This window comes from Gopherus flavomarginatus, chromosome 7 (assembly GCF_025201925.1).
Source record: "Gopherus flavomarginatus isolate rGopFla2 chromosome 7, rGopFla2.mat.asm, whole genome shotgun sequence".
Classification (NCBI taxonomy): Eukaryota; Metazoa; Chordata; order Testudines; family Testudinidae; genus Gopherus; species Gopherus flavomarginatus.
The window spans coordinates 87,977,713-88,003,699 of NC_066623.1; the positions used below are offsets into that span (position 1 = coordinate 87,977,713).

General features: G+C 41.4%; 1 protein-coding gene across 2 annotated transcripts in view; it reads left to right on the forward strand.

Moving 5' to 3' along the window:
• Positions 1–4,987: 4,987 nt before the first annotated feature.
• Positions 4,988–25,987, forward strand: part of LOC127055946 (uricase-like) — a 32,336-nt gene continuing 11,336 nt past the window's right edge. Inside the window, exons 1-5 of one of the 2 annotated variants that reach the window (XM_050963511.1) lie at positions 5,010–5,070; positions 10,290–10,535; positions 20,487–20,705; positions 21,928–22,044; positions 23,829–23,907. In XM_050963511.1, the coding sequence (XP_050819468.1) occupies positions 10,521–10,535; positions 20,487–20,705; positions 21,928–22,044; positions 23,829–23,907 (430 nt within the window). In that variant the 5' untranslated portion in view covers positions 5,010–5,070; positions 10,290–10,520. Of the gene's footprint in view, positions 5,071–10,289; positions 10,536–20,486; positions 20,706–21,927; positions 22,045–23,828; positions 23,908–25,987 lie in introns of both variants that reach the window. The other variant, XM_050963510.1, reaches the window with a different exon arrangement.

Below are 25,987 nucleotides of genomic sequence, written 5' to 3' on the forward strand. Positions count from 1 at the left end.
CTTGCATGACATAGGGAAGAGAATGGGACAAGGGGGAGCACAGGATGGGGGACTTTAACTGTGCTTTTAGCAGAGGAGGGGGAGCTGGGCTCCTCCACATTTCTCCTTGCTGTCCATGCCTGCTGCATGATGGGACCCACAGAGATGCTCAGGAAGGTGGAGAGATCTTTCAAATGAGCAGAAAATTCTGCCCTTGAATTTTTCCCAAGGACTCCTCCACAGATCTTCATTCCAATTTATCCTTGCACAGCTCCTGGGAACAAGGCCTGCAGAAGAACTGGGCAAGAAGAAAAGTGGATGAGGATGGTTCCCGAAAAGGAGGGAAGTGCCAGTGGGAAGCATTGGATGGAGATGTTAGTGTGTGTGTCCTTGACATTGTATCATCTTGCATGACATAGGGAAGAGAATGGGACAAGGGGGAGCACAGGATGGGGGACTTTAACTGTGCTTTTAGCAGAGGAGGGGGAGCTGGGCTCCTCCACATTTCTCCTTGCTGTCCATGCCTGCTGCATGATGGGACCCACAGAGATGCTCAGGAAGGTGGAGAGATCTTTCAAATGAGCAGAAAATTCTGCCCTTGAATTTTTCCCAAGGACTCCTCCACAGATCTTCATTCCAATTTATCCTTGCACAGCTCCTGGGAACAAGGCCTGCAGAAGAACTGGGCAAGAAGAAAAGTGGATGAGGATGGTTCCCGAAAAGGAGGGAAGTGCCAGTGGGAAGCATTGGATGGAGATGTTAGTGTGTGTGTCCTTGGCAAGTCATTTAGCTGCTCTGTGCCTCCGTTCCCCATCTGCAAAATAGGGTTCATAATTCCTTCCTCCCTCCCTGTGGTGTTGTGAGGGTAAATACAATTAATGTTTGTGGAATGCTCAGATACTATGGTAATGGGGGCAGATAAAGGACATGCACCCCTCTGAACTTCAACATGGCTCAGCATCAGAGTAACCTGCCTCTCTCCAGAACCAAGGAAACCCCACGTGCATAGGGCCTCTCTGATGTCATTCCTAGCAGCCAGCATGGCTGAGTCAGGTACCTTCCACCAACTTAACTCACCTCTAATGTTAACTTAATTACTCCACCTCTGTGAGAGACAGAACACTTAATTTGATGTTGATGAGCTGACAGAGAGGTGGTGTAGATGCAGCCTTGCGTAAATCAACTGAATTGACCTCCAAGCGGTGTCTCTCAGTGCTCTGCTGTGACAGCTCTGGAGATAGTTTTCAACTCTGCTGCTTAGCAGCCAGGTACACAGGACAGTTCATCCCTTATTAAAGCCCTGGGAACTTTTGAATTTCCATTTTCTGTTTGAGCAGTGTGGAGAGCTTGCGAGCTCAGCTGATCATGGTGACAACACCCCAAAAATGCACCAATCTGGAGGCGGACTTTACTGGTCTGTGGGGAGAAAAGTCTGTGTAGGCACAGCTCCAATCCAGCAAACGAAATGTAGACATCTATGAAAAGATCACATGGGGCGTGGAGAAGAAGAGATACAGCAGAGACATCCAGCAGGGCTGTGTGAAAATCAAAGTACTTTGGCAGGTGCACCCGATGACAAGGGAGGCGAACAATCATTCTGGTTCTGCATCACAGACATGCTGCTTCTACAATGAGCTGCATTTGACTCTTGGCAGCAACCCCGCCACTACACCCAAAGGCAGCATGTACATCTCCCAGGAGTCTGAGTCCCAAGTCACCTGAGGCAACAACAAGGAAGACATTATGGATGAGGAAGAGGAGAATGAGAGACAGGCGAGTGGTGGATCCATTCTCCCCGAGAGCCAGGAGCTGTTTTTAACCCCAGAGCCCAGCCGGTCACAGGACAGCATGGTGGCTGAGCGTGATGCTAGGGAAGACACCTCTGGTGAGTATGCAATTCCAGTCAGACTGTAGGGGTTCCATGCTCTTATAGTATATTTATAATCTGAAGAAAAATTGAAGTGCAATGGGTATCTGCTTCACAGTGGCCATTCCAGCTACGCAGAGGGTGCCCTCGGAAAAGACTGTTTATGTGCATGGGGATGGCCTGGGAATTCTCCATGGAGATTTCTAGGAAACTTTAACGGAGGCACTCTACAATCCTTTGCAGAAGGTTTCTGGGGAGGGCTGTCTTGTCTTCTTCCACCATGGTAGGACACTTTCCCACACCACTCCAGTATTAGCTCTGCTGGCATCATTGCAGTACACAGCATAGCAGCATAAGGACCAGGTCTGCTCCCAAATGCTCACAGCATCTGCTCTTTCATCCTCAGGAGACTCAGATCACATAGGATCACCTAGTGGAAATGGGGGAAGTTTTCATTACGAGTGCTTGGACCACAAACAATACAGCATGTGATCCACTACTCACGGTGACTTCTGGGTTCCTTAACTACGCTTTCACTGAGGCCTAACCTAGTGAGCAAACTGCGCCAGCAACCCTTTAAATGCCCAAAGGCACATTCCACCACCATTCTTACCTGCTCAGCCTATTGTTGAACTGCTCCTTACTGCTGACCAGATGGGCAGCATATGGCTTCGTGAGCCATGGGAGCAAGGGGTAGACTGGGTCTCCCAGGATCACTATTGGCATTTCAACATTATCAGTGATTATTTTGCAGTCTGGAAAGAAAGTCCCTGATTGCAGCTTTCTGAACAAATCTGTTTTACTAAAGATGTGCACATCATGCACCTTTCCTGACCATCCCACGTTGATGTCAGTGAAACACCACCTGTGATTCACCAGAGCCCATAGTAATCCTGGGAGACCCTGCTTACCCTTTACAGCCCTGGCTCATGAAACCTTACACAGGACAACTGCACAGCAGCAAGGAGCATTTTAACAACAGGCTGAGTAGTGCTGCATGTCAGTCGAGTGTGCCTTTGGCCATTTGAAAGCCTGCTGGAGGTGTTTAAATGCAGGCTAGACCTTACCAAGGATAATATTCCCATGGGCAAAACCATGTGCTGCACTTTGCATAATCTGTGTGAATCTAAGAGTGAAATGTTTGCTCAGGTGTGGAGCACTGAGGCAGTTTGAACAGCCGGATGCTAGGGCTGTCAGAGGAGCCCAGAGGGCTGTTATTAACATCAGAGAGGCTTTGAGGAACCACTTTGACAATGAGGGGCAGTAACACGTGCCTGCTTTGGAGTTACTTCCCTGTTGCATTCATGTACAATTTTGGGGCCCAAGATGCGTGCAACACAATGCTTTAGGAACCTGTTCCTGAGAGTGAGCTGATTGCTCTATGCTTTTGTAGAACACAGAATAAAAATGCTGTACTATTAAATAACTTAGCATTTATTTATTGTTAAAAAGGGTAAAACCTCACAACTGTGTGTAGCTCCAGCTATCATCGTGCAAGCTGTGAGAGGGGGTGGAGTGATGGGGAAACTCAGGAGTGCTGTGAAGTGAAAAGGAATGTGTGGGCAAAGGGGGGGGTGGGGTTTGCAAAGAATTGTGCATCTGCTGCAGTGCCATTCAAACTCGAATCTGCTCAGTCTTACAGCTGTATCAGAGACTTGAGCATCTCTGTTTAATTCTCCATAACTTTTATCATACGCTCTGTCGCTTGCCTACCAAAAGCAGCATTCTTTTTTCTGTCCTGCCTTTAGGCTTCCCAGCACTCTTTCCATTCCCTGGTCTGTCTCTCATCCTGCTATATAACCTCGGGGAACAAGTCTTCACTGCGCCAAGGGTTTTTTCTTATCTGCCGCACCGGTCCGGGGTGTGTGTGTGTGGTGTGTTCTTCCAGGTCTGTGCTGAACGGAAGAAGGATTCTTACATTCCAGCAAATGACTGAAATATTTTAATAAAAAGGGTATTTTCCTAGTAGAAATCACATTCTCTCTGGTGAGATTCTAGGCAGGCACACAGCTCTGCAAGCACCCCAATCATGATGAGTTTTGGGAATGCGGGGAAGACAGTTGTACATACGGACAAAAAGGTCACAGCTTGCAGGGGACTCATCCTAAAATTATCTCACACTTTTTCACAGGCGGCTAACCTGCTGGCTGACATCTCACTGCTGAGGGTGACCAGGGAAACCAGGGTTCAGCTGCTGAATGCTTGCGGCTTTCACCCTGGTCCATATGCAGCTCAGCTATGTGCCACTTTGGTCACAGCTCCAGTGATTGTTAAATGGCATGGTGCAGTTTCCTACAATGGGGGAACTAACAAGTCTGCAATCCCTTGGAATCTGCGGCAGAGGATTAACAAGTACGTCTTGGAAACTGATCAAATATACTGATCAAATTCAACAACTCAGAGGTGGTCCAAGCAGGAGTGCGTTTGGGGCGATAGCCAGGCATGCTCACCTGGGAAACTCCTCTGGGAAGCCAGCAAACAGGAAATGAGGTTTAAAATTCCACGGGCTTGCAAGGGGGAGGGGCAGGTTGGCTGCAGGGCAGCGCAGTTCAAACCACTGACCAGAGCGGCAGCATGGGAATTGTGGGATACTTTCTGGAGGCCAATAAAATCGAAAAAAAACCCTGTGGTGTCTACACTGGCTGTTGTTGACATAAAGGGAGGGGGAAAGACAAAAGTCTCTCACAGGGATGAAAGTTTTTTGTCACCAAATCTAGGCCTCTTTTTTTTTTTCGGAAAAAGGGACCTTGCAGTGTGTACACTATCATTGGTTTGTCACCAAAAGGCAGTTTTTGGCAACAAAACTTGCCAATGTAGACAAGACCTTAGCTTGTGTCACAGATCGCAACAGAGTGAGGATTTCACTCTTGGAATTTTTAATAGTGTTTGCATTGTCTTTGAAGTGCTGCTCCCATTTAAATGGAGGGTAAATTCTCATTTATTTTAATTAGATTAGATCAGCCCCCTTGTCTCTATATTTGGCTTTAGCTTTCTTTTTTGTCATAGATATTTTCTTTCATTAAAGTTTCTGCCCAGGGCAGAAAAAAATGTTGTGTGGCTGAATAGATTGTGAAATATTTGCATTTGTGAAGCCAACTCCTCCATCATTGCTCCTCCTCTGACATAAAGATGACACTTATAGTGCAGCAGCTGCTGTAGTGGCTTTACTCTTCTCAGCCATCCAAGAGCTAACAATGCAGCAGCCTACAGTCTGTCACCTGCCAGTAAGTTTGTAGAAGTTTTACAAATGTTCTCTCAATGCAGTGAGAAGCAGTGATGTTAAATGTTAAGGTATATTTTTGTGTTCACCTATTTACTCTAAAGCGATCAAATCAGTTTAGCAACATAGTTCATTGGCAATTAAACTTGACCTATTTAGCATCTAAAATTGAGTGGAAAAGAATGTGTTAGGAGGATAAGATGAAATAAGATAAAACTTCTAAACAGCAGTGTTTATAACCTGACTTTCATTTTTATCTGTAACCTAAAAAGCTACCCGTTGTAAACAAAGGCATTTACTAACAATGCCCAAATGAAAGAATGTAAAGAACCCAGCTTGCTTATCATTATTTGTGCTCTTTATTTAATTTGTGCATTTCTCTCAGCTGGGGCAGTGAAAATAAATGAAGTTACAGCAGAGAATCTGAAAATGAAAGTAACATTTGAGTTGCAAAACACTGCAGGGGAGTGCTTTATTTCTTTAAAACCAACGGCTGTCACTGGAATGTTTATAAAACCTATCTGTCGGGTTTAAGCTTATTATTACAAGATTTTACTTTTGGGTCAATCTAAGTTCATGCTAATGAATTGGTTTGCGTCACTATTTAAGTCATGGACTTTTCCCTCTTATTTTTAGCAAATTCAATTATCACTGGTGCTTGCAAATATAAAAAGGAGGATTTGGGGTTCTAGACAATTTTATCTATACCTCAGTTGATTTGGTTCCTGTTTCTTGATGTCATCCCCCCCCATTTAGCTTTTTCTGATCTTACATTCTTTTCAGGTATTTATTTCTGTATTTATTTCTCCATGTGAAACCTTTTCTCTCTTTCTCCAAGAAGTTTATTTGGAGAGGTCTGGGTTCTACCTCTGAATCTGCCACTTAGCAGCACAAGTTACTTTAAGTTTATGTCTTTCATTGTAATCTCCTCTCTGCCTAAGCTTCTCCATCATTAAAATAGGGTGAATGATTCTTAACCATTTTTGTTAAGTGCAGTGAGTTATAGGGAAGGAAAGTGCAATAAACAGCTAGTGCTAATTGTTTCTACTTCTTCTGGTTCTTTGCTATCCTGCCCCATGACCTCTAACCTCTGCCATTCCCCACCACCCTGTACATCGCCTTCATTTTTCTTTTCTTTGGGTCTTCTGCTCCCCTTCTGAGTCTGCTCTCTCCAGCCCCAAGAGCACTTTCTCTTCCCAGGTTCAGTTCCTTTCACTCCTTCCTTGGATTCTCTGTTACATTTTCCCCTCTTCAGGGAGGCCTCCCCTTTCCATCTTGTTCTCTTCCCCACTCTTTGATTTTCTATTTCCCACATTGTCCATCTACCCTCTGTAGCTCTCTCACTCTCATTCCCCACCTCCACTGCTATTGGCCCTTCACCTCTCCTGCCTCCTGCAACCTCACTCCCATCCTCTTGTTTCTCTCTCTCCATCAGTTGTCTTCTCCTCTTGTTTTTGTTTCCCTGACTTGCTCTCTCCTCCTCCAGTTCTCATCTCCTGAGTTCTCCTCTTCATTCCACTCTCCTCTTCACTCTCATTTCCCCAATCCCTTGTCTTCTTGTGTAACCCACACACCTCCTAGGTGTGGTGTTCTGTCCCATCTAGTGGCACCAAGACTACTTAAAGAGAGAAATAAATGAGTCTGCTCTAGAGTTGACTTTTAGCACATGCGGTAGAGGCTCATGCACTAAGCTCCAGAGGTCCCCAGTTCAATCCTGCCTGCTGTCAACCGAGGTCTGTCAGTGTTACACTTGCAGAGATGACTGCAGAGCAGAAAGGGAGGCAGGGCTCTTGGGCAGCAGGGAACAATTGTAGTAACTGCTCTCTCCTGCGCACACGGTGATCACAGTAGAAGTTAGTGGTTTCCTGATCCTGATTCTGCCGTGCTACCCTTAAAAGCCAGAGAGGAAAGCAGGGAGAAGAAAATCCTTCCAGATTCAGGGCTGCTAAGTCAGTATCGAGAATGACCTGCCTCCTTCAGAGATTGGGGAACAGATAATATTGCAGCACCAATGGAAGGGAGATCATTCATTAAGTCTATATGTTGTACAGAACCCTATTACATCTCTATAGAACCATGCTGGTTTCATCTCTATTATATTCTATAGGACTGTTCTATAATGGGGATGTTCTTAAGCTGCTGCCCTCTGAGTTTTAGAGTATATCACAGGCAGTTCAGAAAGTATTCACACCTCTCAGTCGCCAAAGCCCAAATCTGGGACACAATTGCAGGACAATGACCCAAAACAAGAGATGCGAGACTCAAAAGAACACAAGAATCTTTAAACATTGAAGGACTTTAAAAATATATATAAATAACATTGTCTATCACTCCACTGTCATGAGTCAACTTTTCTGATGCCATCAAATTACAGAAAGCAAGTTTTCCCAGTCTCAGCCTGGGATGGAGGCCAATCTGGGTTTTAAGAGAGGGGTGTCCCTTCTAATGAGTTGCATCACACTCCAGTGAAGTTTCAATACTGTAAAATGCCTCCTACGTGACTTAAAACACACACACCACCACCATCCCCCTCACATCTCTGTTCACTTCTGCAATGAACAGCGGGTAGGAATCTGAATTACAGTTGCCTCCTTTCACACCCAGCTTTGGATGGTCCTGGGTAGCAGTGAGGACAATATTCTGCTCTTAGAAGCCTGCACTATTTTAACTTTGTCCCAGCACTGCAAACTGGTCAGTTGGATGGGAGCACATTCCTTACTTTTACTTATCTTTCAAGAAACTCATCATTGTCCCCAAATATCTCATGGGCAAATCTAAGATCAGCAGAATTGTAAAAACAATGAAGAAAGACTAAAATCAACAGGCATCATTGACATCACTTACACTGTACATTAACCTTTTGTCAACAACAAGTTGGATAATTTTTTTCCTTATGCTCATTTTTATTATTTTACAATTTCATTAAATACATTTAACACATCAAATATACCTTATAAAACATACCTCATATATCTAATATAAATATAGAAGATGCTTTACACTTAGGTAAATGAATTAAAAACCCTATGGAAAAATATATACTCAACAATTCAACCTACTTAAAATAGAAATGATCAAATTTAGCTCATATATAGATCCCAAGTCTTAAATGTCTTTGGTGGATCCCTGAGCTGATAAGTAGTATGTTCTATAGGGTACAAGTATACATGCCCTCAAGCAAATGCCAGAAAGGTTTTGAGGACTTTTTGCTCACAGCCTGGAAGAACTGGTCTTTTAATCCATTCTGACCATGAAGGTACAGGTGTCTTTGTCCAATAACTCAGTATAAAACTATCTAATCTAAACTGATATTTATAAAGTACCTAATCAAGGTATGAAGATCCAGTTTGGGATCATAGTATATTGAATGGTCTCTACTCTCTACTGCTAGATTTTTCCCCACACTTTTCCTTGTGTTTTTAATTTCGTTTTCCCTGCTCTCTGTCATTTTCTATCTGTATCTATGGAATCTGGACTTTCTGTAGCCTTGTCATTGTAGGAAGGATGTTGTGAAAAAGCAAGTCTTGCATCATGTGCTGTACACAGTTAGGCTTGGGCTGTTCTTGATCTCCTGCGGTGAGAAATCACACAGAGTAGGCAGACTGCTGACAATGCTGTACCAGCAGCTCCTGGACACTGATAGCTTCATGCCTTTTAATAAAATTAGGGGCTGAATAATCCAGTGAAGTATTTTTCTCAGAACCTAAAAAGGAAAGGTATAATCAGAGCCACACAACAGTTAATAGAAATTAATATGTGGGTGGAGTTGTTTCTGGGGATAATTATGGAGCGTGGTGATGTCTCCAGGAATGTGTTGCTAATATTCAAACAAGGGGCTCCCACTAAGTTGTTCTTCTTTCTCCCTGGCACACAGACTAGGTAAACTGCTGACAATGCTGTACCACCAGCTCCTGGGCACTGATAGCTTCATGACTTTTAATAAAATTAGGGGCTGAGTAATCCAGTGAAGTATTTTTCTCAGAACCTAAAGAGGAAAGGTATAATCAGAGCCACACAACAGTTAATGGAAATTAATATGCGGGTGGAGTGGTTTCTGGGGATAATTATGGAACGTGGTGATGTCTCCGGGCATGTGCTGCTAATATTCAAACAAAGGGCTCCTACTAAGTTGTTCTTCCTTCTCCCTGGCTAAATGGAAGCCACGGGTGTGTATTCTTGGAGAGGATACATGGGCCAAGAATCCATTCATTGCTCACTTCAGGAATAACCCTCTGTCGTAACCACAGCCAGAGCAGAATCACTGCTTAGCAAAGCAGCTTACGTGACATGCGGTTCACTGAAAATGTTTCTGCTTTGGTCCTGAGAATTGCACTAAGTGAACTGATAGTGAAGTGGCGTGTTCAGTTCCTATAGTTTGAAATGGGGGAGGGAGCCTGTAAGGGGGGTCCACACTGTCTTTCCCTGGATTTTTTGCTTTTTTAAATGCCTGAAAGTTGGCACAATCATCAGTGGAGAAGGGTTGACCCCATCTAAAGCAGGGGAAATTTCCTCATAACTCCCTTCCATTTGGTGACAGAATTTTAGCAAGGAGCCCCTGTGAGCCCTCCAGCTCATCGCTGAATGCTTCCATTGTTAAATCTGCAGTATAGTTTCTGTTATTCTGGAGGCACCTCATAGCAAATCAGGAGTTAGGATTACATTTTAAAATGGGCTTAAAAGGGGAAATAAATTCTTGCTTCTCTTTAAAAGTAGGTGACCAATGGGTGTAAAATTTCATGCACTTTTAGTTTTTCTGTGCTTTGAATTTGCTTAACTCTCCCTTCCCCAGCAAAGGATGGCAACCATCCGTCACTCCCATTTAACTGCCCATTTGCCAAACTTCCCTCTCCCAACACAATTAACTACTACACCAAACATCCACAACCACCAGTGCAGGGGAAAATAATCTGGTAAAGGCATGTGTGCAGAAAGGGTATAGGGGGGGCAGTGCTCAAGTTGTGGTGTGTAATCAGTGGTGTGCAGTAGTTGTGGTCACAGTAAGGTGTGTGCTTATGAGAAGACAAGAAGAAAGTATGTACCGTGAGGTGGCTTAACTTTACATTTCCTTGCTTTTTGTGAGTTTGTGTCAGACATGTTGGGACAGATCCTCAACCAGTGTAAATTGCCATAGCACAGTTTATTCCAACTAAAGGATCTGCCCTCTTGTGTCTGATTTTGACACTGCCAGTTTTACTTTGTTTTCATGTTCTCATTTTGTCTGAGGGGTACAGTGCCTCCCTGCCAGAACAGCCACGTTCACCTGGGCTCTGAGGAGAAGTAGACTCCGGGGTTCCTAGAAAAGGGGCCAAGCAATCAGCTCTCCCCCATCTCCAGGCCACGGGTCTGAGGCATCAGCCTTCTTGAAGCAGCAGCCTCATCTCAACAGGCTCCTCTCAGAGGCAGCTGAAAGAGGATGCTACTGGGTTTCTCCTCCAGCAGCAGAATCTTCACTCCATGGCAGAGGATGAGGTGGGCAGCAGAGGGAGAACAAAAGTTGGGATATTTTGTAAAATCACCAGAACAGAAGATAGTGTTGTGTTCAGTGTTTAACTGCTTGACAACAGAGTGGCAGATTTAAAAAGAAAAATGTACACATATGTATTTTTAATAATGTAGATATTTCAAGTCTAGATGACTGAATATAACATGTACTGGCTTTCTGAATCAACAAAGTACAATCTGAGCTTCACTCTGGTTGCCTGAGGTCCTATCCCTTTAAAAGATCTATACAGTTTATCTCATTGATCCTAGAATTCTTCACAGAGTTCTATTCTTTCTTAATATTTGTCTATGTTTACACTAGATACCTTCCATTTATCAGGCAAATATACACAATGAAAGCAAAAATAGTCAAAGCTGTTTAAAATAAAAAAGAACCAGCATTGCAGCTACACCTGTTTCTACACCCCCCAAATGTGTGATTCATAAACCAAGCATCCACTTCTTCAGTGAAGCACTTTGTACACTTTTGAGTGCTGTCTAATAGTTTGGTTCTTATATCTGAGGAGGAAAAGGGAAGGAAATCTATACCTAGTTAGAGATGGTGGACATTGGTTTTTGCAATATCAGCTTCCTTTGCAGACATTCTCGTGGGGGAATCTGTGGTTCAGACTGAGTGGACCCATACGAAGGCATAGTAACATTAGTAGTGGTGACAGCCCCTATGCCAGTAACTAATAGTGTCAACTGAAATAGTGTATAACCCTGCAACTGAGATATCAGCCTGCACCTAAACCTAAGGTCTAAAGACTGCTGGATTTCTGAAATCGGAATCCAAATCTGTATCCAAATTTTGCAAATGATCCCAAAACTTCAGATTCAAATAACCCCTAAATTTGAGGTACTGAAAACCCAGATCCAAACTGTGTGGGTTAGGACAATCTCTACTGAAATTGCAAATGAACTGACACTTGCCTTTAAATAGACACCTATTTTTGCATTCCCCATATTTTTTCTCTAGCATATACGGAACATTTCTGCTTGCTGCTTGGCTACAGTGTGAGACTGTAAACAGCATCTTCTCATTATAGAACACAAGGATAATGCAAATAGAAGAGATGGACAGATTGCCAGTACTTGATTGGTTTCTTGAAATCTCTCCCACACAGATGTTCAAATACAGTAAACACATATGAAAAAAGTTACAGTTCTAACCTGAACCCACAGGAAAAATGCCAAGACACAGCATAAATTAACAGTCTCTAACTCATTTCTTTATGGTCAGAGATGTGGGAAGGGAAGGAAGTGACAATACAGTCTGTAGATTATGGACAGTTGAAGTTGCTTAGAAATGTAGGGGCTAAGAACAATTATGCTCAGAAGAATAAGGAGGAAACCTTACATAAGCAAATATATGGATGGCAAAAAACAGCTGTACACATAAGACTCAATTGTGCCACCCATGCTCAGGTTGGGTGTAATGAGAGGGACTGTGCTGTACTCTATGTAGCTATAATGAGAATTTGTGTTTGGATACAGCTTGCCACTAGTGCTGTATCCTGTGTTTATGTGTATTATTCAAAACGCACACTAGAAGATGATACTGTGACAGTAATAACATTTCTTAATAAAATAAAAGCCTTTACTTGTATTACAAATACATTCTCACAGCATTGCCAGGCAAACCAGCTTCCCTAGAGCACCAAAACAATAATAATAAGCTATGACCACAACCAGTGACAAAGTAAACTGTATAAACCAAACATTGAACAGTGCAAACAGTGCCATCAAAAAAAAAAAATCCCCTAATTCTGTGTGTCCTCTAGCACGTTCTCCTTTCCCTTTCTTGTGTGTTTAGCATGCGCTTGCCACAACTGCACAGCTGTGGAGACCAGCAGGAGTGTGTGTGTAGAGGGGGAGGCATGCAGTGACGAGGGAACCAGCATGAGGTTGGAGGTATGCTGGGCATAGATTTGTCCTGTCCAGCTTCTGCTAAGTACTAGTTGCATGAGCCATCCAACCACCAAATTGTCCATAGTGTTACTGGCATGCAGCGCATGGTAACATGGAGGAGACTTAGGCTCTGATGAAGGCACAGCAGGAGTCTGCACTCCGCAGCCTGCCTGTGCCTTTCCACTTGCTCTGAATCCTCTCTTTGTGGTATTGCACCTGCTTGTTGGCCCTGTCCAGAATGTCAACTGTAAGTTCTTCACAGAAATGATTCTTCCTGTATCAGTCCATGACAGTACAGAGACCCAGGTTTCTGCTGGAGAGCATGTGAACTGCTGAGGTACAATGGCCAGACGAGGTAGGGGTAGGAGTGCCTGCAAGCAAACATGAAGCAGAACTAAGCATGGTCTGAGTGATTCACAAATGGTTCAGTGCATGAGTAAAATAAAAAAAAAAAATCTTTGCTGAATCACAAGGACAAAAAAAAAAAGGATACTTTATAAAACTGAGTTTGCCTTCAAAGGAACTTTTCAGATCCTATAAGCTCTGTGGACATAAGAAATTAATACTTTGTAAACCAATGACAATTTTGCAGTTAGTCATAATGCAGTGATGGGTTGTTTACAAAGAAATTCAATCAGGTTTCAGTAATCTACATTTGACTCTGACATACAGCTCGAAGGTTACCTACAAAGTAGAAAAGATGAAAACACTGATTGATGTGCAGTACAGTTCTGTAATCCAGCTATTTAATAATTTCACATTCCCAAACATCTCTGCATATGTTCTTTACTTACCATCATCCTGGTTGCCATCTTCACTTCTGCAGGAAATTTCAGCGGCCCACAGGGATAATGGAGGAACTAAGTAACAGCAAAGAAAAGCAACTCTCTAAAGAGTCTCTCTGTCAGCTGCACAGAATGAGCAAATACCAGATTTTAAAGGAGTTGTTTTCTGAACTGCATTTCTATTATTTGATTCAGTTTCATCCCCTGTCAGCTATCACCACAATGCAGTGAGTCGCTATAACTGTCTGTGATACCAGAGAGCAAGTCAAAGTAATCATGACAGAGCTGCTCAATTTGAACAGATGAAATTGAAATTGTTCAACAGATGTTGATGGAATGAGGAATGTTTCATACACACTCAAAGCGATTGCCAGTTGCTTCCCTGAGAGCTCAATGTGCTGAAAAGAGTTGCTTGAATTTTTTTAATTAATTTTTTTTTGCAACAAAAATTTTACTTTTGACAAAATGGAAATTTTTGTGGGAAAATTTCAGTTTTCATCAATTTTTTCTGGTTTCCGTTAATGAACAAAAACAACCAACCCCGAAGGCTGGATTTTTATTTATATATACATTCTGATTGTTTCTCTTTGTTTTTGACCACTGGGAACTTCAGTTTTCTGACAGAAACCTGAAAGACTTCATGAAAAGTGCTGACACAGCCAAAATGTTTTCATTTTTGTTGAATTTACTTGCAGAAATAAAAACACATTGCCTGAGCAGCTCTAGTGCTAAGCAGCTTCAACTACCTTTGGGTCTAATCCAGCAAACTGATGAATGTCCCTCATGAGGTGTTAAACACCCTCAGCCTCCTGTAACAGGGTTCACTTACAGTTTGGGCACCTCGTGGTAGCTACATCTGGGGATTGTCCCTGCCTGCAAGTATATGGGAACTTGGGGAGCAATTACCACACAGGTGGGGTGCCAATTAATTTCTTTATTAAAGGAAAAAGGAAGTGGTGGGAATTTAACAATGAAATGCGATGGGATGGGGTGTATAAGGTGTTTACAATAGGCAATGATAAGGGGGGGGTTCTTATTGAACAGTGTAGGGAGTTTTAACAGTGGGGTACAGTAAGTGGGGTTCAGCACAATGGGATACAGTACAGTCAATAAGCAACTCAACTTTATATAGGAACAACTCTAGATACAGTGTGGAATGCAAAATAAAATGGTAGATTCTATATAAAAATGGTATACAAAGTATATTAGAAAAATGGAGGCAACTAATGGGGTGTTATAACCACAAGTAAAATGTGAGTCACAGTGCAATAATACAATATGGGTGATAAGTAAAATTATGCAATGTAGAAAATTACTGACTTAATTTGTGAGGCTGTGATAGCAAGAGTGTACCTAAAAGCTGGGTCAAGAAGCGGGAGGGGGGAGGGGAGTGAGTGATTAGTGGTAACTAACGAGAGGAGAGTGCAGCTGCAAGCAGCGAGAGACTCTGAAGCCCTGTGGGGTGAAGCCCAGAGCAGCAGTCTTCAGGAGCCTGCGGGCTGGAGGTACGGGAGACAAGAGCAGCTGGAGCGCACTTAAGGGGAGTCTGGGAGCAGCAAGAGGGGAGGGCGCTGAACGTGTAAGCGATGGGAAGGCACGTGGAGAATGGGGGAGACGGCTGAGGGAAGAAGCAGGTTGCAGCAGCGGGGTGAAGACAAACGCAGCAGTGTGATGGTGATCTTCGGTAGGGGAGGGGCACCGGAGGCACAAACACAGGGGATACAGGGAGAGGCAGCAGAGAGGTGTAAAGAAGGGCTAGAGGGACACCCCCCCCAAAAAAAGGGAAAGAAGCAGCAAAGGGTTTGGGAAGTTACACGGGGGGGGGGGGAGCAGCAAGGGGTTACAACAGGGAGACACGGAGAAGTACACAGAGGGGGAGATTGCAGCGGGGGAAAAACAGACAAGGGAAAGTTCAGGGAGAGATTGGGAAAGCGGGAAGACGAATTCAACCAGTAAAAACCTTATCTATCCTCTAACTTAATTAAACTTATATAAATTACAAGCAGCTTATACAAAGTAATAAAACAGGTACAGAATACAACTAGGCAATGGCTTTTTAAAATCTATGTTAATCAACGACTAGGCAAAACAACAAATATCACAATTCTAAGCAAACTATAACAAGCAACTATACAGAGCAACAAAGCAGCAAACTATAACAAGGCAGGTGAAACTTACCAGCTCTACAATCTTAGCAAACTATGACTTATTAAACTAAAAAGCAAAACCTACGGTGCACCTTATGCTATGGGGAAGTCACAGAGGGCAGAGTGGTATGTGCCCAGGTTACAGCTCCCAAGGCAGCCCCCAAGGAAGCCAAGGGATGGTGGCTGCAGCAGTGGATACAGCTGAAAGCAGGGAGCAGAGCTTAGCAGCGGCACAAGCTTATTTTTAGCAGCAAAGCGCCGCGGAGTTTAAGGGAGGTTTTAAGACACAGACCAAGGTTTAGCTTGAGTCTGTGTGCTAGGGAAACAGAGCCAGCAGCTAAAGTAATAAAATAAAAGTATGGAAAGTTTTACCGAGGGATTCTTACCAGTCCCCAAGGCAGCAGCAAAGGCAGAAGCAGCAGTAACATCAGAAGAAGCAAGGAGGGCTCGGTAGGGTCTTGATAATGAGGAGACTCTCAGGTAGCAATTCGTTCTTTGTGGGGGGGGTTTAAAAACCAGGGGTACGCTCAAAAATAAAATGAGAGCGGAGAAAGGACCCCCCCAAAACCCCTGGCTGATCAGACCAGGCAGCAATGCAGGAACCTTTCTGATGTTTGTTTCAAAAATGTCTGTTTTTAAAGGCAAACTTAGGCAGTTTCCCGCCGGTGATCCTGATAGGCTCCGTTTGTCACGGGGAGGAGGCACAGGGAAAAACTGCAGGTGAGCTCAGAGACATGCCTGGGCAGAGTCCTGTGCAACAGGTGACTCAAAAGCACATGAGGCTTATGACTCATGCCCAGGATCTTAAAAACACAATAGGTCTTGCAGCTCTGGACATTGCCTGCCCTACACCAAGCCCAGGTTCAACAAGGTAATAACAGGACTAACCCTTTGAACAGAGCAGTGGTCCCATTTAGCACGCAGCACAAGTGGCCATCCCTTTGAGAAGGGCAATGGCTCTTGGTAAACAACTTAAGGGGCCCTCCCTTTGAGAAGGGCAGTGGCCCTGGTAAACAACTTAACAGCCAGAGAAGGGCAGCCACAGGAGGAGAACAAAAACAAAATGGAGTATGGGGACAGCTGTAAGAAACAAAATTGAATAGGGGGATAGCTGTAACGGACAGGGATTAGCTCCATTAAAGTCAGATGCTGCTTCTGGCCGCTGTTCGCACCATGTCCCTCCACTCCCTCTGCAATAACTCACCATACAAAGAATATGTAGGAAAGCAAATGGTACTATGACAACTGGAAGTTTGAACTTCATCTTCAAGTTCACATTAATCTTAGTAATTAATCTCAATAATAAAACAATTTGATAGTTTTAAAATAGAAATATAAAATTATAATTATAAAATATAAAATTAGTACCTGCTGTGCTCAGCATTACACTTAATGTAATGCATCTGTTGCAAAATCTATGGAAATAGCCCATTTTCTCATTATTATATTGTATTCTATATTGAAGGAATAGGATGAATATACCATGAAAGTATATCGTATGACCAGCATAATCAGTAGTACAGAAAAAATTGCAACCTTATATTAGAGCTTGCAACCTTTTTTGTCCATGTTGTTGTACAGATAAAGCATTTACAGTCAAAACGGTTTTAAAGCAACCAACAAAAATTGGCTCATTATTAGAGGTTTTCCCTTTTGTTAAAGGTGGGGCAGAATTGTACTGCAAACAGTTGGCAGTAATTTAGGATAATTTACTGAGCCAGGAAGTTGCGTGTTTGAGGTAGTCTGTTGTAGTGGTATCATTGTCCTATACAATGCTACCTCAAGGACACTGAATATGTATCTTTAGCATTTCTTCATCTTCTACTTCTTACTGAATACACTACAATATAGCACTTACATCTTATGCTATAGTACAAAGAAAGCAATGTAATACAGAGTATTATTTGTCCCTTTAACCCTCCAGCCCAGGGTGCCTTTTACTCTGCCTTGCTAAGGACAAGTGGCCTCTCCAAGCTCTGCTCACGCACAGCCATTAGCATTTAAAGTCATTCCTAGCAAAGTTACATGAATGCTCTCCCAGCCATTCATGAACTACATACAGGGCAACACCTGCAAATTCCCCAACCCCAGCTTTGCATTCCAGGAATGTGCATCTTATACTGCTCAGTAGACCCCTGAGCATGAACTCATATTGGTCCGACATTCCAACAAAGGGCAATGTTTATATGCTCAAGTCTTATTGGCTGAAGTGGAGTCCCAAAGCACTTCAATCCAAATATACACTGGATTAGGTAAAAGAATAAAATGTTTATGAACTAGAGAAAAATGTTTTTGAAATGATTATAAGTGATAAAGACATAAAAGTCAGAAGTGGTTACATAAGGGATAAAACTGCAAACTAATTCCTAAACTTTACCAAGCTAAATAAGATTTGAAATCAAAAAGGTTTCTCTCCCCCAAAAAACTTTCAGCAGTCCATACTAACTGGAAAGATTACCAATTAGGACCACTCCCTCTAGTCCAATGATGCTGATATCGTCTTTCAAGTGATCTCGCTGCCGTGAGTAGAGATGGGGGAGGAGAGGTAATGAGGTGGTCAATGTCTCTCTTTTTTATACTCTTACCCTTTGTACTGGAAAAGTCTTTGCTGGTTCATGGGGTCAGTAGTTCCATTGCATATGTGATCTGCCAGCTGTCCTTCAGATGAATTGTAAATACTGCTGGGGAATCTCCAATTAAACAGGTAGTGACTAAGGCCCTACTTAATTTCCAGTATTGTGGAAATTGCAGATCCTGCAATATTAGGCTTCCACCACAATTTTGATTTTAATTAGCTTACTTTTCACAGTCCACAATTTTGCGTACATTTTGGCATTTGCAACACACACTTTTTCCCCCACTAGTGCAGTAGAACCTAATTTATCAGAGCTGCCAGCAGCTGGGGCTCAGGCTGCCAGCCCTGTGCATGCTGTGCTCGGGCTATCAGCCCTGCACATTAATGACTACATTATGGTTGCAGCAAAATGTCTGGTTATCAAAAAAATTATCAGGCATAACATAATTCTTGAGAGTTTATATCGTTCCAGAAAACTTTTCTTAAACAAGTAAGTCTTCTCTGGCTTTTCCAAATTACCGCAATTAATAAAGGTCCTTTATTACTTTTCTGCAGTTTTCCATATCTTGTCCGCAACTCAGCTGCAATTATTTGACAATCATCCCATGATTCAAGAAGACCTTAGTAATGACTCTTTAGCATTCTGCAGACTTGCAAGTGTGTCTTTGTCTCTGAAAAACTTGTTTGAGCCTTCTTTTCTAACTTTGTAATATGTTACTATAAAATCATTGCTATACAGTAGTTTCATAACTTTACATGAAAAGTTGCCACACACATTTTACCAAGATAATAATGGCCAGCAGATTATGAGTTTTCACATGATACCACACAAGGCATACTTTGTACAGGATATATCAAAATCATATAAAAGTGGTGAATATGGAGCACAGAGTGTCACATGGGGCACAGTGTGGCACAAATCTGCCTAAATATCTCACCTGATCTTCCTCTGCATTCTTGCCATACCCTCTGTTCTGCCAATCTGATACCCCTTTTGCCTCTTTTTTTCACAAGTGCTTCCACCCTTTCCTCCATCCTGCCCCATAGCTTGGCATACCTTTTTGAAATCCATTTGTCAAACCTCCATCCTTGATCCATTCAAATCATTACTTAGGACCCTATGATCTCCCAAAATCCCACCCACCCACTCCACTGTTTTTGGATCAGTACATATTTGTGTGCCTAACTGGAGCAACAATATCCTCACACATTGGTAACATGAGTCTTTTCTGACCACCTCTTTTCCTGGTGTATGTTATAGTCTCATTTGTGTAACAGATCTACCACTTACACAGCAAGGACTTTGGAGTAAAGACTTGTCATTTACACCTTTTCTGTGAAGTACTCAGTAGGCTGTGGATGCTTTGAAATAATAACTAATAATAATTATAATATGTTATTTTAAATAATTAGTTGGATTGTTACTAGAAACCTCAGCAGTAACTGAAAACCATAAATATATTTTTAAAGGTAATAGGGAAAATATGCCAACCAGAAAAATAAACCAAGTTAATATGTAGAAAGAAAACCTTAGTCTGAGAAATAAGTGTGTTCCAGGGAGTTAGTAGCTTTGAAATAATGCAAGACCCTACTGGTTCTGGGGAGAGGTTTAAAAGGAGTTTGACACCTTTTGGCTGGTTGCATTCATTTTTTCCAGGAGAAAGCCAGAAAATGAGTGTGTAGATCTGAGCCAATGGCATGGCTTGAGGCTCCAGAGTGAGGGATGATCTCAGCTAAAGGAAGATAAATCCAGAGTCACTTCATCAAATACTTTGTAGTCACTTAGATTTACAGCCTGGGGTGTTACTCAAACATCTGAGCAATGTGTGGAGAGAGACATAATATCTGGTCTCATTATTTCCTTTTCCTCTCCTATTTGTTGTATCCATTTATTGTCTCTTGTCTTATACTTAGATTGTACACTCCTTGAGGCAGGGACTGTCTGTTTTTATGTGTTTGCATAGTGTGTAGCACAGTGGGGTCCTGTTTCATGATTAGGGTTCCTTGGTACTACCACAATACAAATAACAAACAATAATAATAATGGGCCTCATTCAGCAGTGTATAATTTCTGTTTTAAGCTGGTGTAACTCCATTGATTTCAGCCTAACATGTGACACTCCATATAAACCAAAAGTAACACAGTGGTGAATCAAGTCTAATAGCCATAATGGCATATTATCTCTCTCCTTGTTCAGACAACAGACAGATTACATGGGGTATTTGTACAATGCCCAGCGCAACAGAGTCCATAACAGTTGAGGCTTTTACAATAAACACATTAAATACCACTACTACTATTAATAATAGTATCTCCTTAAAATGGTTTCTTTCTTCTTGCCAGAACCTCACACCTTCTTCTGGGTGTGACCTTATAGATTGTAGTATTCCAGGGTAAACACAAAAATAAAATGATCGCCATTGATAAAGGAACAGGTATTTAATCCAGCTGAGCCTGGCTCTGGCTTCCTTTATAATTGTGATCTCCACTGAGTAAGAAATGCCTGTGTTTTCACTGCAGAATGAAGATGTGGAAGTCCTGAATTCCGAGTATGGAAAGAATGTGATCAAACTCCTTCGCATTAGAAGAGATGACAAGAAACACTGCATTAAAGAAGTGGAAGCTTGTGTACATATTAGACTGGATTCTGTCAATGAGTACTTGCATGGAGACAATTCTGCTGTTATCCCTACTGACACCATGAAGAACATTGTCTTAGCTTTGGCAAAATGCAAAGGGGTATTTTTAAACAATTCTATTTAATATTTTACTGACTGGTATTTATGATGCTGCCCCAGATTTGTTTGGAAGTGATCATTTTTCTTCCTTTTCTATTGTCAACCTATTTCAAAAGATCCTCTCTCCTCTTGCATTGCTCTGTCCTATCTGCTTCCAAAGCTCATCCAGGTCAAGAAGCTCGTCTCTAGCCAAACCCTCTTCAACTTTTGCCTAATGTAAAATTCCTACTCTCTTTCATATGTTTTTCTTGCTTCCTGCTTTCCAGTTTGGCACTGAAGCTCCCTTCAAGGTTTTGAACTGGATATTTCCTTTTTCCAGTACTAATTCTTCATACACAACATTGACTTTCTCAGCTGCTATTTGGTGCACAAGTGTGGATAATCTTTATTTTATATGTGGAAGACATTTTTAGGTTTGGTTGACAACAATGGAATCTTTTTTTTCCATTTGGACCTCTTGGATCTGATACCTCCGAACTTTGAAAAAGTATGAATCCAATTCTGAATCTTAAACTTGGAATTTGGGCCTCCCTTCAGTTTTCTGGTGTAGTCTTTTATCTGACAAAGGCAGGACTGTTCTCACACCTGTCTTCAGGTACCTTTTGTAGTAGGACATCTGTGCACTCTTTCATAATAAATGATAAGAATAAGAATAAGAATACCTAGCTCTTATATAGTGCTTTCCATCAGCAGATCTCAAAAAGCTTTTCAAAGAAAATAAGTATCATTACCCCCAGTTCAGTGGCTTCAGCTGTTCTTTTAATCTGCTTATTCCATATAGCCTAATTATACCACACTATGGACCAAATTCTCAGTCTCATTATGAAATCTCATGTTTACCCTTTAGCGTTCTGCAGTTTTTATTGTTCAATGAGACCATCTACCAGGAATGTTCTGATATTACATTTTCTAAGGATCAGGTACCAGTGGTGGTTTCTCTCAATCCAGTTATTCTACCTGCCCTCTCCTTTCCTTTGTGTGGATGATACTATATCTAAGGAAAAAGGGATCGCTGATGAATGTAAATCTTTAGCTCCTATTGTAGTTTACAGTGCATGCTGACTAGGTGGGTAGAAAGACAGTCTTTATAAACCCAGAACTGAATGGCATCCATATCATCCACAAAATCCATTTTCACTCAAAATATTTACAGTGATCCAGACAAACTGTGCATCTTGTGTTCTGATAATTGGTGCTCTCTAATGTGTTATTTGTTTTCTTAGATCCAAACTATAGAACAATTTGCCCTGGATATCTGCAATCACTTAATTTCATCATATTGTCATGTGGTGTATGTCAAGGCCTATGTTCAAGAGGTACCATGGCGGCGTCTAGAAAAGGTATTTAAAAGTACTAGGGCTGTCAAGTGATTAAAAAAATTATTCACAATTAATGGAGTGATTAAAAAAATTAATCATGATTAATTGCACTGTTAAACAATAATAGAATACCATTATTTAAATATTTTTGAATGTTTTCTACATTTTCAAATATATTAACTTCAATTACAACATAGAATACAGATCGTACAGTGCTCACTTTATATTTATTTTGATTACAAGCATTTGCACTGAAAAAAACCAAAATAGTATTTTTCAATTCACCTAATACAAGTACTGAAGTGCAATCTCTTTATAATGAAAGTTGAACTTACAAACATAGAATTATGTACAAAAAACAGCATTAAAAATAAAACAAAGTAAAATTTTAGAGCCTGCTAGTCCACTCAGTCTACTTCTTGTTCAGCCGCTTAGACAAACATGTTTGTTTACATTTGGAGGAGATAATGCTGCCCGCTTCTTGTTTACAGTGTCACTTGAAAGTGAGAACAGGAGTTCTCATGGCACTGTTGTTCTTAGCGTCACAAGATATTTGTGTGTCAGATGCACTAAAGATTCATATGTCTCTTCATGCTTCAACCACCATTCCTGGAGACATGCGTCCATGCTGATGATGGGTTCTGTTCGATAACAATCCAAAGCAGTGCGGACTGACACATGTTCATTATCATCATCTGAGTCAGATGCCACCAGCAGAAGGTTGATTTTCTTTTTTGGTGGTTCGGGTTCTGTAGTTTCTGCATCAGAGTGTTGCTCTTTTAAGACTTCTGAAACCATGCTCCACACCTCATCCCATTCAGATTTTGGAAGGCACTTCAGATTCTTAAACCTTGGGTCAATTGCTGTAGCTATCTTTAAAATCTCACATTAGTACCTTCTTTGCGTTTTCATCAGATCTGCAGTGAAAGTGTTCTTAAAATGAACAACATGTGCTGGGTCATCATTCAAGACTGCTATAACATGAAATATATGGCAGAATGGGGAAAAACAGGACTGGGGACATGCAATTCTCCCTCAAGGAGTTCAGTCACAAATTTAATTAATGCATTTTTTTTAAATGAGCGTCATTAGCATAGAAGCATGTCCTCTGGAATGGTGGCCAAAGCATGAAGGGGCAAACGAATGTTTAGCATATCTGACAAGTAAATACCTTGGAATGCCAGCTACAAAAGTGCCACGCAAATGCCTGTTCTCACTTTCAGGTGACATTGTAAACAAGAAGTGGGCAGCATTATGTCCTGCAAATGTAAACAAACATGTTTGTCTAAGCGGCTGAACAAGTAGAAGGACTGAGTGGACTTGCAGGCTCTGAAGTTTTACATTGTTTTGTATATGAGTGCAGTTATGTAACAAAAAAAAATCTACTTCATAAGTTGCACTTTCATGACAAAGAGATTGCACTACCATACTTGTATGAGGTGAATTGAAAAATACTATTTCTTTTGTTTATCATTTTTACAGTGCAAATATTTGTAATAAAAAATAATGTACACTTTGATTTCAATTGCAACACAGAATACTATATATATAAAAATGTAGAAAAACATCCAAATATTTAATAAATTTCAATTGGTATTCTATTGTTTAAAAGTGCTATTAATTGCTATTATTTTTTTTAATCATGATTCTTTTTTTGAGTTGATCACGTGATTTAACTGCAATTACTTGACAGCCCTAAAAAAATACTAATGTATTTTTCTGGATGTTTCTCTCTCAGTTCATTTTTTAAAAGTTATATTACAACGCATTACAATTTTACTTACAAGTGTGTTTTAAATCTGTAGAATGGAATTCCCCATGTCCACTCCTTTATCTGTGTTCCTGAAGGAATTCGCTTTTGTGAAGCCGAACAGTGTCAGAATGGTGAGAAAATAATTGCTAATTTTCCTTCAGCATCATTACTCCTTCCTTAATGTCTCTATTGATTAAAGACAAACACAGGTTTAGAGATAGTTGCAGGAGTTAAAGGCTTAGAACATCAAAGATTATCCACAGTGCTAAAACAAAGAAAGGGGCACCCTGAAAGTTTTTAAGATAGGTTTGATCCTTTGTCCTTGCTCACTGAATCATGGGTGAGCAGAATCCAGCCTTATATTTATAGAGTTCTCCTAAACACATAATAATTACAATTGTTCACAAAGCATTACTATTACATAAACTCACAGGACTGAACTGGCTTGTGAAAATGATCTGCTTCAACTAATACATCATAGTACAGCCTATATTCTGAATATTAGTGTTACTCTAATAGTCACTCCCAAAGACATAGTATTTTAGTCCAACTGACTAATTTACAGTAACACTGCAAAACCCCACGAATATGGCTTGGCTTTGCTTCTAAAAAGATTCAGTTTCTGCATTACAAATTAGGTCAGGCTGTTAGAGGACCTCAGCCTAACCTCTAAAATTGCACCCATATCTCTGTGCAAGCAATTTTTCATGTGTAAACACTAAAATGTGTGTGCACAAATTCTGAATTCCTTGCATCACCAAATTTTGGAGTGCTCAAGTAATGTAGGATTTAAAGCTGCACCTACATATGTAAACTAGCATGTTAGATATCTAGCTACCAATTTGAATCTACAAATTCCACCTCATTGCTGTGATTGCCAACAAGAATGCCACTTAGATCCAAATTTTGTTTTATGTAACATGAGGATGTAATGCCAGGAACTAGACTGAGATCACTACAGTGTCAAGCACAATGGGACGATAGTTTCTAGGCACTGCTGAGATAGAAATAGTAACAACAGGATCCTTAGTACTGAACAATCATCAGATAGTAACAACTTTTAATTGCTACTGACTGAGGCTGTATTCAAATTCATAATCTAGAGATGAAAGGCTCTGTAGCTCATTATCAGTCTTAAGACCCATCAAGTCCCCTTCCTGGTTCACAGGGTTGTTAGAATTGGAAGGCACCTCTATGGGTTAGCTAGCATGTCTCCTTGTATCTTGGCACAACTCATTTCCTTTGTGAACAGCAAAGAGCTCTGAAAGGCTCATTCTGAGTGTTTTTTCTAGTATTTCAACCAACAGAACGGGCAGCATCAGACACAAATTTCCAGTGAATTTTGGCCTCAGTTGTCTATAAGAAGACATGTTTTATGATCCTGAGGACATTTAACCAATGCCACATTTTTGGCAGCATGAGCAATTCTGACTTGGGTTTCCACATCCTTTCTTAACTTCTACAAGGAAATGAAAAAAGAAACCTAAAATGAAATTAAAGAGTTTATATCATTTTCTGGAAAAAGTTCCTGCTTTTAAATACACTGATAGTATTGCATATTTTTCTATGCCTAAAGACTCATCATCAGACCTTGTACACCACATGCATAAAAACTGTAAATGTTTGTGTGAGGGAGCAGTCTGTCCCTTAAGTATCGTGGCGCCTACAGGGTCAGTCCATCCCTGTTACGTGGCATTGCCTTTTAAGATTTTGAATGGTCCAATATATATACAAGGACCTAGGAGACAATGATAGAGCAGAAGCAGTGCCAGGAATAAATGGTGCTTGGGAAGAAATGCCATTACACTGTTTTTAAGGGCACAGGAGCCTTGCAGAGTGGGTGGGGCAAAGTTATCATTTCGCACAACCAATTGGGGATGAACTGAGAGAAGAGGACCAGCATAAATTCTGCCTCCTCCCTCACAGTAGGGCTGATAGCAGATGGAGAAGGCTGACCTGCTTAACAGACTGAGCCTGAGGACTAACTGGGGAAAAAGAGGCCAGCTGATGGAGAACCTGGCTAAAGTACAACCCAACTCCAAGGATGAGAGTGGGAACTCCTGTTTAAGGAGAGACGGAGGGACTGGCTACCTAATGTGAGCCAGGGCCTGACTGAGCTCTCTCCCTTGTCATCTACTGATGAGCTGGGGGAAAGTACTTCAGAAGCAGATGGTATTTGCATAGACACACCTATTGGGTCTAGGTGATCAG